The 13153-nt window shown below is 38.7% G+C and overlaps 1 protein-coding gene across 1 annotated transcript; it reads right to left on the bottom strand.

The window, feature by feature from the left end:
• Positions 1 to 8425, bottom strand: LOC133530246 (ethanolaminephosphotransferase 1-like). The gene is made up of 9 exons (XM_061868124.1): positions 8331 to 8425; positions 8008 to 8076; positions 7708 to 7909; positions 7099 to 7252; positions 6051 to 6159; positions 5268 to 5425; positions 2493 to 2673; positions 1201 to 1377; positions 1 to 180 (listed from the first exon to the last, which is right to left on the bottom strand). Exons 1-9 carry the CDS (start codon positions 8400 to 8402, stop codon positions 94 to 96), a joined length of 1209 nt encoding a protein of 402 aa, XP_061724108.1. The 5' UTR covers positions 8403 to 8425; the 3' UTR covers positions 1 to 93.
• Positions 8426 to 13153: the final 4728 nt, after the last annotated feature.

Raw genomic sequence — 13153 nt, 5'->3', positions numbered from 1 at the left:
ATTATAGATAAAAAAATATATTTATATTACAATCAATTCCACGGTAAATAAAAATTAGAGTTTTCACAATTGACTTATTGTGTTGTTTGCCAGCTACTTCTTTTTCTTTTGTATCTTCATCGTCTTAATCCGTGGTACAGTGAAGCAGCTCACACCGAAATGTTGGCACATTTGACGAACCTGAAATCAACATATGAACTATTATGAACCAGGCTTACTAATCTGTCCCATCAGCCAAGAGACAACGGTAGAATTGTTTGTTAGAAGAAGAAGAAATGTATAACGGTTCTACTTATATGGTTAATAGATGGTCCATTACGGAAAGAGCTTGGTTGGTTCCCGATTCGATCCCGATAAAATCAGGTAAAGAAAGCGTGGTTATATTACATTACCTATTAAAAAAATTAAAAAAAAATTATTTCGAAAATAAATTCGTAATAAATATTATAATAACTGCACAATTATTATATGAATTATTATTTTATTATTGTTGCACAATAGGGCATAACTACAACTACCTAAAAATCGGTTCGATTCATATTTTCAAGGAAACAGCGTAATATAATAGATAGATAAATAATCCGTTTATTTGTTTGCTACAATACACACAGGAAATACAATTAATAAAATGACAAAAAAAAAACAGATAATACAAAATCATACGAGAGAAAGACACACTTATACAAAATAGAAGTAGAAAGAAAAAAAAAATACATTGAAATAATACTGTTCCATACATATCTAAATCTAGTGCCAATTATCTGTAAACCACCAATTATCTGTTAACCTGTTGCTACCGGTGGGAACCTATAATTGGCTCTTTGTTATCTATATATATAACTATTGTACAATTTATAGCTGTTGGTTCTCCGAACAATAAATAAATAAATATAGGAATGTAATAAATAGACACTTTTGTCGGGTTATTTCATCCGCTTCTATTGACGCTGGTTGTACAGTCAGCATCAATAGTAGCGGAGTAAACAACGCGCCAAAACTATCTGACATCTCAGATAACTTTTCCAAATATAGAAAAATTTCTAAAACTCAGGTTACAAAGTATATCTTTTACAGTCTCAGTTGTTCTATATTAAAGATATCAGTTTTTGTTATAGAATGGTAGATACTTATGAAGCGTTATTTGAGCCGCTACTTTTGATGCTGACTGTACAACAAGATGCAACTACCAACAGTACTCACCACGCAAACCCCGTAATGCACATGTGCCAGTATGCTGAAAGGCAGGAGGGTGTAAAGCACCGCCGCCTCCAAAGCTGGCACCCATAAGGACACGGATACTCCGAGGAACAGCGGCCAGAGCACCCAGGCGATCAGGTCGCAGCGCTGCTCGCTCATCTCCGCGACTATTAGGCGACTCTGCAAGAATTAGCGAGGGTTTCAAGGCACGAGCAAGACACAAACTTTGCTACCGAGTGAACCACAACATTTTCACCACACTAGTACAGTCAGCATCTAAAGTAGCGGATCAAACAACGCTTCAAAAGTTTCTACCATTCTGTAACAGCTTAATAAAATGTGATGGTCCTATGTGTAGTACAATTAAGACGGTATAGGATATACTTGTGAACGTACATTTTAGAGATTATTCCAAATATAAATACAAGTTATCCGGAATATCAGATACTTTTGGCGCGTTGTTTCATCCGCTACTATTGATGCTGACTGTACAAGGGAGTAACTAAACATACAGATCCAAATGGACGTAATAAAATATATTTCATTCAAAATCATCACTTAAAAGTAATTTCCACCAGCCAACATAAACAACTCAAAAGTTGCATCAAATTACTTTGCTACTTTCGTGGATAAAATGCAACATTCTGATGAGGTTTTCGACAATAAAGAGAGCCTTTACAAGCTTGATATGGTGAAAATAGAACTATCTTTATCATATAACATTTAGATGTGGTACAAAAATTCAGTACAGTAGTATTAATTTTCGAGCACATTGGCTCAACACTGCATTGGCGTAGCCTGTTTATTTGAGAATATTGAAAAAACTAATTCTACTTCTTTATTACCGCCAAAAATAAGTTCGGACCCAATGCAATACCATAACTTTCAGGAATATTAGAAGCAACTTACGGCCAGACTCGAAGAATGATTAAGACACGTTTAAGATCTTGGAAAGATCTTCAAAAGATCGATAGCTAAACGATATGTAACAATTGACGTTTATTTCGTTTCCGCTGTGATCCCAACGACGACGATACGACGATACGACGATATTTCTAACGTCAAAGTGAAATTGGTTGTCCGAATCGAGCTGCTTCTGTCAAATATACGACATACAAACGATATCTAACTTATCTAAACCAGAACTTATCGTTATTGTATCTCATTCTTCGAATCGGGCCGTGTTTTTTTTATTGTGAAAATCCATGTTCAGACTTAAAAGAATTACCGATTTATGTCCATCACTCACTTAAACTGCCTTCAAATCTGCTGAATTGGGAGACCAAAATACTCACAGCAATGTTACTGAATAGGGTGCCAAAGAGCAGCAGGAAAGCCCTAGGATCGTACTCCACGATCTCCAGCGGCGACTTCAGAGCCCATAGCGTCATGGCCGCCGTCAGGGCGATGATCGACCACGCGGGTCGCAGCATTCCGAAGAAGGAGTCCGTCTTAAGCGTACGGTTCTTGTATGATCTGTAATGGTTGAGTTATTATTTCCTAGTATTTTCCCGTCGATATCAGTTTAATGAGCTCGATGCAGAGTTTGAAAAGTCGTAGCGCTTTTAAGTGTTCCGTAGTCAACTAGGAACCCTTTTAGCTTCGCCATGTCTGTCTGACTGTCCGAGGCTTTGCTCTGTGGTCGTTAGTGCTAGAAAGCTACAATTTGGTATGGACATATAAATCAATTAAGCCGACAAAGTCGAACAAAAAAGCGTATTGTGACGAAAGAGTAACTACGGAACCCTACACTGAGCATGACCCGACATGCTCTTGGCCGGTTTTATTTACATAACAATACGGTTGCCAAAAATTTTGTTAGCAATCTTGAGGCCTTTCTCGAAGGACTCTATCGATTCGAATCCTGAGTTTTTGACTTTCGCACCGAAGCTAAAAGTATTTTTTTTTATACCATGACGGTGGCGGTGGCATAAAAGCATATCGGTGGCATAAAAGCTAAAAGTTTGAAAATTGTTTCTGAAAATAGGCAATACTATGTTTGAGAGAACTTAACGATTACTATAAATATAAATACAAGTATGAACTTATTTAAGGCAGACTTGCAACCCACCAGTTGACATAGTTGCAAACAAAATAGCATTTTAGTCAAGTGAAATTTCACGTTATTTAATTTAACGACGTGGAATTTGCAAAATCGGCATTCAAATAAATAGAATTCTACTCCCACGACCATCGTAGGCTTAGAATACTAACGTGGGTGTTTGTGACACTTGACCTGAAATATCTTAAGTTAAATTGTAGGTTTAATAATAAAATCTATCTATTTATCTTAATAAGGATACACATATAAAATAGTAGATTGTTACCAGGGGATGAAAGGCACCCATTTCTGTCGAGGTAGTTTGGCGCTCGAACGCAGTAAGAGCGTTGGTAGTTCGAGACTGAAATGGTGCCTGTTCACCCTACTTAAATACTCTTCTTTTCAATTCAAATACGATGATAATAAAATACATGTGTATATTAAAACACACGGCAAAGTTTAAACTTCAATAGTATTACTTGAGGGTACTTTCAATTAACAAATTAGGTAAAAATATAGTTTTTTTATGGAATGGGGTTCATTATCAGAATGGAAATTGTGCAAGAAATCCATTCAAAACCAAAAATGTAATAGCTGATCATAAAAGAAAACGTACTTATAAAGTACAATGCTCTAGAGTAGGAACGCATCATTTTCTGCACACTTTTTAGAATAACAACGACCCACTTTCAACGCATGAGAAATGTTTTTATATAGGTACATTAGCATAAGCGGTGGTGGCTGAGTGGATATGACGCCCGACTTTCAATCCGGAGGTCGCGGGATCAAATCCTGGCTCGTACCAATGAGTTTTTCGGAACTTATGTACGAAATATCATTTGATATTTACCACTAGCTTTTCGGTGAAAGGAAACATCCTGACGAAACCTGCATACATCTGCGAAGAAATTCAAAGGTGTATGTGAAGTCCCCAATCCGCATTGGGCTAGCGTGGGGACTATAACCCGAGCCCTCTCGCACATGAGAGGAGGCCTGTGCCCAGCAGTGGGACGTACATATATAGGCTGAATTATTTGTATGTCTTTCCCATCACGGAACAATGGTGTTCCGGACCTTTGGAAGGCGTGCGCGGAGCCGAAGCCAACACGTAGAGGCCCTATTGACACTTTAATGAAATGTAAGGGGTACACCTAGCCGATGTTGCCCTTGCCCGCGTCATGGGACGCACGCAGAGGCAGCACCCGCCAGGGTGTAAGGACTATTTGAGAGTTGATGGAATCTAAAATAGACTGGGCTATTGGGTGAAAGCGATGGACTAAATACTGGGCTACGGGATAAAAAACCGGACGCCTGCCTAATAAAACGGTATTCAATTTTATTTCTGGCAGACGGTGACTCGCCCCCACAAGATGGGCCCCCACAAAAAGCGACATCTAGGATGGCTCAAGGGCAACACCGGTGTGAGCGGCTCAGGGGTGTCGAGAGGTGTACGCCGCTTTCTACCCAGTGGCTGCGAGCAGCCACTGTGCCAACTCGCGTCTTATGCAATTTTTCACTTCCACCCCTGGAGCTTATAGCTCTAATGACTCCACTCTGGGCGGCCGGCTAAGGCAGAGAATCCTGTCCCACCCACCCTCCTTGCGGCTAACAGAACTCCCCAGGAGCACTCGGGTACGTGAGGTCGCTACTCCCCAACAGCTCGCCACAAGCTGCCCTGCGTTGACTGATTGCACTGGTAAAACCAGCGAGCGATGGGGTCGTCACATCCCTACGCCTTAAATTATTATTATTATACATTAGCATGTGATATGGTCAAGTTATGGCTTTTTTGAGTCACGAAAATTATAACGAGTCGTATGCATACATCAAAGACAATACAGTATACGCAAGTCATAGGTAATGAAAATGCTTCAAAACCAAGCAGTTCGTAAATGAGGACATACAAGTACACACATCAAAACTAATTACCTAAGCTTTTATACATTTATATTGATGTAATATTTGTTACAGTTTCAATGATAATTAGGTCATTTTCTCTAGTAGAAGAAGTAAGCCGAAATTTACTAACAGATACACGTTATAGACGGCGATCGGCAGCGTGGTGAAGAGTCCAGTGGCATGTATGGCCACCTCCAGGCCTTGCACAAAGGTGACGTCGCCGAAGATGTGGAACTTGTACACTTCAGCGCCTCGGGCGCCAGCCAGGAGGAAGAAGATTGAACATACCTGCACGTGCAGAGTTATTAAGGTAGTTGATAGCATGTAATTACCTATATAGTTATTTATCCAAGTTAACATTTCTTCTCTAATATCAGGTATAGTTATATGTGAGATATATATAGCACGCTCCCTTTTTTTCACATGCAAGAAGAAAAAGAAAGTGTCATATTTATCTCACAGATAACTTTATCTGATATTTGAAAAATCAGACCTTAGTGACTTAGCCTGTCCAAATCGTTTCAATATCTATCCTGACTATGCGGGGTCGGACAATCCGAATAAATCCCACCAAAACATAAATCTGCGTTTTCTGCAAAACACTTTTTGCTGTGGCCTCACAGTTCCAAATCAAGCCCCTTTTCATATCTAAGTAGTACATTTACATGTGTGGACATTTTGACCACTTAGAAGGGAAGCTCGTGTGCTCAAGCCGTGATGTCAGACTCCATATAATAAATAAAAAAGTAAATGTGGCATAACCAATTATACTTAAGGATTTTGTGAAAGAGCTTAAATTTGCAGTCATCTTCATTAACATCGAGAATTGCTTAGCATATTTTGCATTGTCACACGCGACTCCATACTTGAAGTTACGCGATAACCCTATTCAAGCAACAAGATGTTGACTCACCCACATGCTAAGGTCGTAGCCCCAAGGCAGGTACAATGTGCCGGTATTGTACTTCTCCCAGTGGCTCACGTAGAAGTTGAGCACCACGCTTGCCACCGCCAGGTAACCTCTGCCAACACAATATTAACAAATATTTAAGTCATATAGTTGAAATTATAGTTGAAGACACGCATGCAATAGCAAGTGCATGTCAAGTTTTGATGACTCAACATTTGACAGGTCGCATGCCATTCGGAAGGATAATACTTGTAAATGTATGAAATTACATGGAATAATAACTAATTGTAATTTTAAGTAAATTCCGGCGACAAAGACACAGAAATGCAGTCCATTTACCCCAAAAGGATGTCCTTGATTTATTATAATTTGAACTTGAACGGCGGTAGATAATTGACCGATGCATCGATAATAAACTAAATACACCGAGTAGCCATTGTGGTACAGTAGCCATCAGATATATCGGAGTGGCCAAGGTATTCAAAAATATCTGAACACCTGCGATCGATGCGACGGCGACTGTACCACAATACCAAATGTCTAGCTAACATAATAATTTGTCTTATCCTTGATTACAACAATAATTTATTTTATTCTTGACAATTTGAGTAAAAATTGAGCCAAAAAGAGTGGAAATCTTTATGAGGACCTCAATTCTAACTCTCAGAGCGTCAGTTATTCCGAATTCCAAAAATATGGTGCTTACAGTAGCAAAACTGCTAAAATAAATGTACATGCTAACTATTTGGTTTACAATTGGAGTTGTTATGCCATATTTAATTTAACATACACAATTAATAGCTATATTTAATATTATCAAAAAACTAAACCTAAATTAGCCTGAGGCATTGTTCCCAGGACACTGGCCGCGTTCACTCTCTGCACAGTGAGGCTAAGTTTTTGTGCGAAAAAAGCGCCAGCTCGTAGGTCGCCAGACACCCAGACTAGTTTAGTAGAAATTTCTTTTACTAGTTTCTTGGTGTCGGACGACCAAGGACCGAAAGTTTCAATCGCAAGTGTCGCAAGTATTTACATAATTATGCCATATTACCTAAACGTGGGGATGGACCAGTCACCGCGGCCCATGACCGAGATCAGGCTGAAGGGAATGAAGAACACGATGTAGGAGTCCAGGCCGTGGTCGAACATCTCTCCCAGCGGCCCCGACACGCCGATTCGCCGTGCCTGTTTCCCGTCGATCCCGTCTATCGTAAAATTACAGAAAATAGATAAATCGTAGGACTTCTAATTGAAGCTGGATGTCTCATCTGTCGCTTTGTCGAGAAGAAAAATATTGATCTTGAATATCGTCACACTCGCTTTGCATCTCATTCTACGTGATTTGAGAGAACACAACAATCCAGCTTCTTTTAAGAGAATCGCCCTGAAGGAAGAAGCGGTAAACTATTGCTAAGGTGCACGAACCTACAAAACCACTGTCTGTGACACTATCCAAAATGTTATCTATCTCTATAAGCTAACTTGTTCAATATAAGGGATCCAAGTTGACTACGGAAACCTAAAAAAAAACAAGTTCCATCAAGAAACTAAAATATCTATGCGACTTGGGTCATTACATGAATTAGTCCAAAAATAAGAGATCTGGCTTTGTCAAGAGTTGCGTGTAGACACATAGCAATTGTTTTTGATTTGTGCTCACCTAAATTGTAGGCCAAAAACAATAGCACCCCACAAGCCGTGAAAACCCATAAAGGAATTCCTTCTGCAACTTTTTCATATCCTTGCGGTGCTCCTGACGCAGTGAAATCATAGTCGTAGATAAATAATAGAACTACGCTCGCTACCATGCACAGGAATCCAGCAAACGTTAGGAGATTCGGCGCTATCCACCTTGGTATAAACTGGAATCAAACCAAATGAGACCTTAAAAATGCAGATACTAAGTTGATTATTGTTTAACATCGTAATTGTTTTTATTAAATGTTGATAGCTTATCTACCTTGACGACGGTGTTCCAAAACGGGTGCATCACATATTGGCTGAGCGGGCTTGTATCTATCGCACTGTACTGGAAACAAGTTATAGGTAATAATTAACTTGCATACAAGTATGAGAATGTGAGGCATATAGGTATGTGAGGCTTATAAAAATATATTCAACATGAAATATTTCTAGGTACTAGATCTTACGTAAATGATGAATTTATAGACATAGATATTAAATTATTATTAGTAAAAAGATATTACATGTCACAATTTCAAACTTATACACATCTTGTATCTATTACTAATATATTGATGATGTTGAAATGTGTACTGCTACCTTATAATTATCGAATCCTTTTAAATGCTTCTTGGTCAAATACTTATAGTCAAAAATGCTTGCATTCCCCATGGTATACGCTAATCTAATATATTCTTCTAATACACTTCACAGACTTTAATCTTGTTTACACATTTTATTTTATTAAATACGTCTGTCAACCAACAACTGATTCATAATACTGAAGGCGATGACCCGGTGAATCTAGATAAAACTGGTAGCGATACTGACGTGTGTATTTTTTATATCTTATCATAAGACCGGCATGGCCCGACTTGGAGTTAATAGATAATCTGTACTGATTAATATACACGTACGATATTATTACGATATGATTATGTACGATAAATATAAGAGCCTCGGTAGAGATTTGAGAATACCATTTTGTGCCATTTGGCGTTGAAACTCTAGGTCCATGGGGTCTCAGCGCGCACAAGTTTTTTGGAGAAAATCCGAAACGTCTGGTTGACGTAACTGGCGACCGAAGAGCTGGCGGCTTCCTCGCACAACATCAGTATTGCGATACAACGAGGAAATGCCGCCGGCATCCTTGATACAATGCCTAAAGGGCCTATTTTAGATATAAGCTAGTTATAGTAATCATCTGTATATCCATTATGTATATTGTTTTTGTAAATAAAGTATAATATATAAGATTATGTAAAATGTACATTAAGCTGCAGAGATAAGTGACCCACCCTGCATAGGAATTTGTTTCACTTAACTCTGCAGCGTACTGTACAATTCCTAGTAGCTAATTCCAGTACTACCATAGAACCGAAATGAATTGATTCCACGTAATTAAGTTAATTTAAACTTATGATTTGCAAGCGTATGCGTAATGATTAGGTAAACAGGCGGTCAAGATATGACAAATGCAATTAGCAACCCTTCATATAGGAGTGTTTGAATGTAATTGTAAAATGAAGCATCTAAATTAACAGGCCAATTCCAACAATACAAAGTGATACTCATCTAATATGAGATGGATCCAATCATCTTTTAGAGGACCTGTTGAATTGCACATTATGTCAATCTTTAACCAAAAACGGCACTTTTAACTCTGACAGATCAGTACCCCTAGTGTAAATATTTTCGACAGCGAAAAGTGACGTACGCGTTTGCGTTAAGTGTCATTTTGTATGAGATTTTTGACTTTCCAAAACGTCCCGCTTGGCGCGCTGTTCAAAAACCCATACAAAATGAGACTTAACGCAAACGCGTACGTCACGTTTCGCTATCGACTAAAATTACACTAGGGGTACAGTATCATATTGGAATAATATCTAATAAATAACTAAAACTCGAATCCAAAAACATCAATTTTGACACTGAGAGATCAATATGAGATCAGTATAATATTGAAATGAGATTTAATAACTAAAACTCGAATCGGCCTGTAAATGTGTGTAGAAGAAAACAAGTAACTACTCGTACTAAAGCATAATAAAAACAAAATAATTCTTGCTAACCTCTGCGGCCCGGGTACCCGCGCTAATTGGATGCATTGTGCAACAACTAAGTGCACTAATTGCGTCCCGCGGGTGCAACTGCATGATATATGGGCTATAAAAATAGACAGCTGTTAATTTTACAAATTGTCGGGCGAGAATAATGTAACGTGTTTATCCTTTGTGGGATAATGTAAATGAGTGGTGATGTAAAGCGGTGGACACATTTACACTCGCACGCGTCCCTAAGAAATTGGTGAGGAGTCCCGCGTGCCCCACTCTCCCACGTTCAATGCTCTTGGTAGTCCTGCTGCCCAGCTCGAAAGTACATGAACAAGTCAAAGTACATGTGCACCTTACTGTAGATAATTCAGAGTATCATCATATTAACCGTACTACGAAAGAAGTACTTCTGCAACTGGACAAATGGTTTCCTCCATGAGTATCTGCTTATTGGAAAGCACGTGTATTGATGAGAACGATTGATGTTCTCCTCTATGGGTCGTATTTCTCAACGGATTTTCATGAAATTTTGTGAGCAGGTTGAAGAATTACATTTTTTGTTGTTGTTTCAGTTTTTGCATTTTTTTTCGGAATGGCGGAGCCATGGAGTTCGCGAGTTCTACAGCTCACAGAGTCACTAATTTTAATTAGTACTTATTCTACTTATTAATCTGCGATATAATATGCGAGTCACGGTAAAATTCGGCGAAAAAGTTCTGCCGGTCCTAAAATGCTCAAAATGGTTAAAAGATATCCTAAATCAGGTCAAAATAAGAGCTGACAATCTAGACGCGACACCGGAGAAGATAACGATGCCGGAACAAGGAAAACGCAGCACTTACATTTATTTATTATCGAAAAAAGCCATCCCTATTCTAAATTACACATAATTTGGTCCGAAATAGGCACGCGCAACTGGCAACACAGACATTATCGGTGCGGTTCGAATTTCAAATTACGCGCTGGTGTCGGGTGGCGCCCTCGGAGCGTCGCCATGGCAACGCACAGGTGTCGTATCGATCTCCGGTACAGTGTTGTCTGCTGGTAGGCACCTAAATTACGAAATGTATCGTGGAGAGAATGTATATCTCTCAAAAAAGACAAATCGGAAACTGCGGAACTTGCTGACTGATCGCAGTTTGCCTTTTAGTATTCATATCAAAGAAAGGTATCCGAAAGCTATTTTAGAAGACATGAAGTTTTATTTGAAACTCCTTTATATTTAAAAATCTGCGGATATTGTTCGCATGTCGTTTTGATTAAATTGAATTGGTTTTACGACTGTACCTTTCCACTTAATGCATGGCACTAAGCGAAATCTTTGAAAATATGTAATACCTGTTCCATTTTTGACAAGGATTTGTCATAACACTCATAATAGTCATAATCATAAACTTTAGACGCATTTATTCTTATCAAGCCGCCCCCTTGTTAGAAGGCGATCAAAATGAGCAACCTAGTCTCTGTCACCCGGGCTACGATAACAAAATTATTGACACCTCAGTCATTAAAATCACCTCAGGGTGGAAGACATGACACAAACATATTCCCCCCCCCCCCCCCCCCCTTTTCCATGTGAATATACTGTAGTTGTAGAATAAAACAGGTGCAAGTCGTGCTAGGACTTATTGTTCATAATGACTCATAGATATAACAAAATAGGACTGTACTCTGTCCCGTCCCATGCATTAGGAGAAAATAGGTACTAGCGAAAATGGTGGAAACCATATTACTAAGATTTTATGGTAAAAGCGCTTTTAACTTAAAGGTGACGTTCGGATGTCACCTTCATAAGTTAATACTCGCCTAGTATTCGTACTTCACTTTCTAATCTAGCAATTCTAAAACACTTATTCCTTCTCATTTCGTACATACGGGTACATTACTACAGCCCAATTTTGTGGCGCGGTCGTGAATGACCAGTAACTGTAGCCATGGTTGACATGGTCAACTAGCCCTGGTACTAGAATCTAAGGCCGTATTCATTTGAATGGCGCGTGACCGTCTGGTCGCCGTCTGGCGTCTGCTGCGCTCATCAGTGACGATTAATTTGACCAAAACACTCACGGCACAAGCGTAAGCGGGAGCGAGTTAGGGCGTAAATTTTTATTTTTATTTTTTATAAAAAATAAATTCTGTCCTGTCCGTCCGTCCGTCCGTCTGTCACACCGCTAAATATTTCGAGAACCACTTAAGCTATCGATTTGTGGAATAGTCATGAACAACGCTAACCCAGACACATTGAAAGTATTATTTTGTTATTTTATTTTTAGTAACTAAGGAAAATTACCAATATGAAGAGGGGGCAAAATTTCAAAGTCTAGTGACTAATTCAAATGGGATATCATTTGAAAGAGCTCAAATTGCCCATTCCAAAACCATTTATTTTAATTTTTTTGTAATGGAAAAAAATCGATTTATGGAGGAAAACGTGAAAAAAATATCATCCCCCCCCCCCTTATCTCCTAAGTTTACCAAAGAAAAATTATGAAATTTTGACATAATATTAACATTACTATCATTAATATAATCAGACCTCTATCTTGGTGACTTTTTTTTAATTAACAAAAAACATTTCCTAAATCAGTTTGCAATTTAACCAACTATAATTACAGATAAGTAATTCACTCGTTCAATAATCTCATATCAAATCGGCCTCTCCTGCTTGCTCTCGTAGCTTGCACCACAGCTCTCGCCATTAGCGCCTCGAGCCGGATGATCGCAGTCTCACACCTATTTACAGCTTCCTCTTGTCTGCACTCCTAGTAGCTAAAATGGATAATTTAGCGTTACCAAAATCTAGATTTATGGGGCTATTCACTTCTCCGTGATTAAAGTTTTTCGGTTCTAATAGCCATCTCAAACAGCTGATTTTGCACCGACGTGTACATTGATGCTGAATAGTCTCAGTTAAAATTTCAAATAGGCTTCTGAGAAAATTTTCTTTTTTGGTACACGAGCTTTTATCGCTGAATGTACCTTTATTTCCACGGGCAACTAATACTCATCGAGACAATTCTAAAAACCCCGAAAACAATTACTTTAATCACAGTATCACAATTAGTTTTATCACAGTATTTCCCTGGCCACCTCCTCTCTCCATCATCAGGTCAGCTCGATGGTACCATAATATTACATTAATAGGGTGTTTTCACATAACAAATTTGTTTTCCAATTTTCTCCAAAAACACATCATAAAACCTATAATGTTTCATGCTTCGAGTACTATCAGCTGTAAAAATATTGGTAACAAATTTCTTAGCACCTTACACATATCAAACCTCTTGCGCAGTATTACAATGTTTGACGTAGTCAACATGCACGTAGCACGCACAGTCGAGTTGCTCGTGGAACAGGGTCATTTTTGAC

Source organism: Cydia pomonella, chromosome 22 (assembly GCF_033807575.1).
Source record: "Cydia pomonella isolate Wapato2018A chromosome 22, ilCydPomo1, whole genome shotgun sequence".
In the NCBI taxonomy this organism is placed as follows: domain Eukaryota; kingdom Metazoa; phylum Arthropoda; class Insecta; order Lepidoptera; family Tortricidae; genus Cydia; species Cydia pomonella.
This window is presented reverse-complemented; position numbering and strand designations above follow the sequence as displayed.

Excerpts from the sequence above, each read along its gene's own strand:
- LOC133530246 (XM_061868124.1), bottom strand. The coding sequence starts at position 8,402 with ATGGGGAATGCAAGCATTTTTGACTATAAGTATTTGACCAAGAAGCAT. Across the intron at positions 7,910-8,007 it reads TTTGGAACACCGTCGTCAAG|TTTATACCAAGGTGGATAGC; the intron begins GTAGATAAGCTA and ends GTTTGATTCCAG. Across the intron at positions 2,674-5,267 it reads GCCGTCTATAACGTGTATCT|ATCATACAAGAACCGTACGC; the intron begins GTTAGTAAATTT and ends CAACCATTACAG.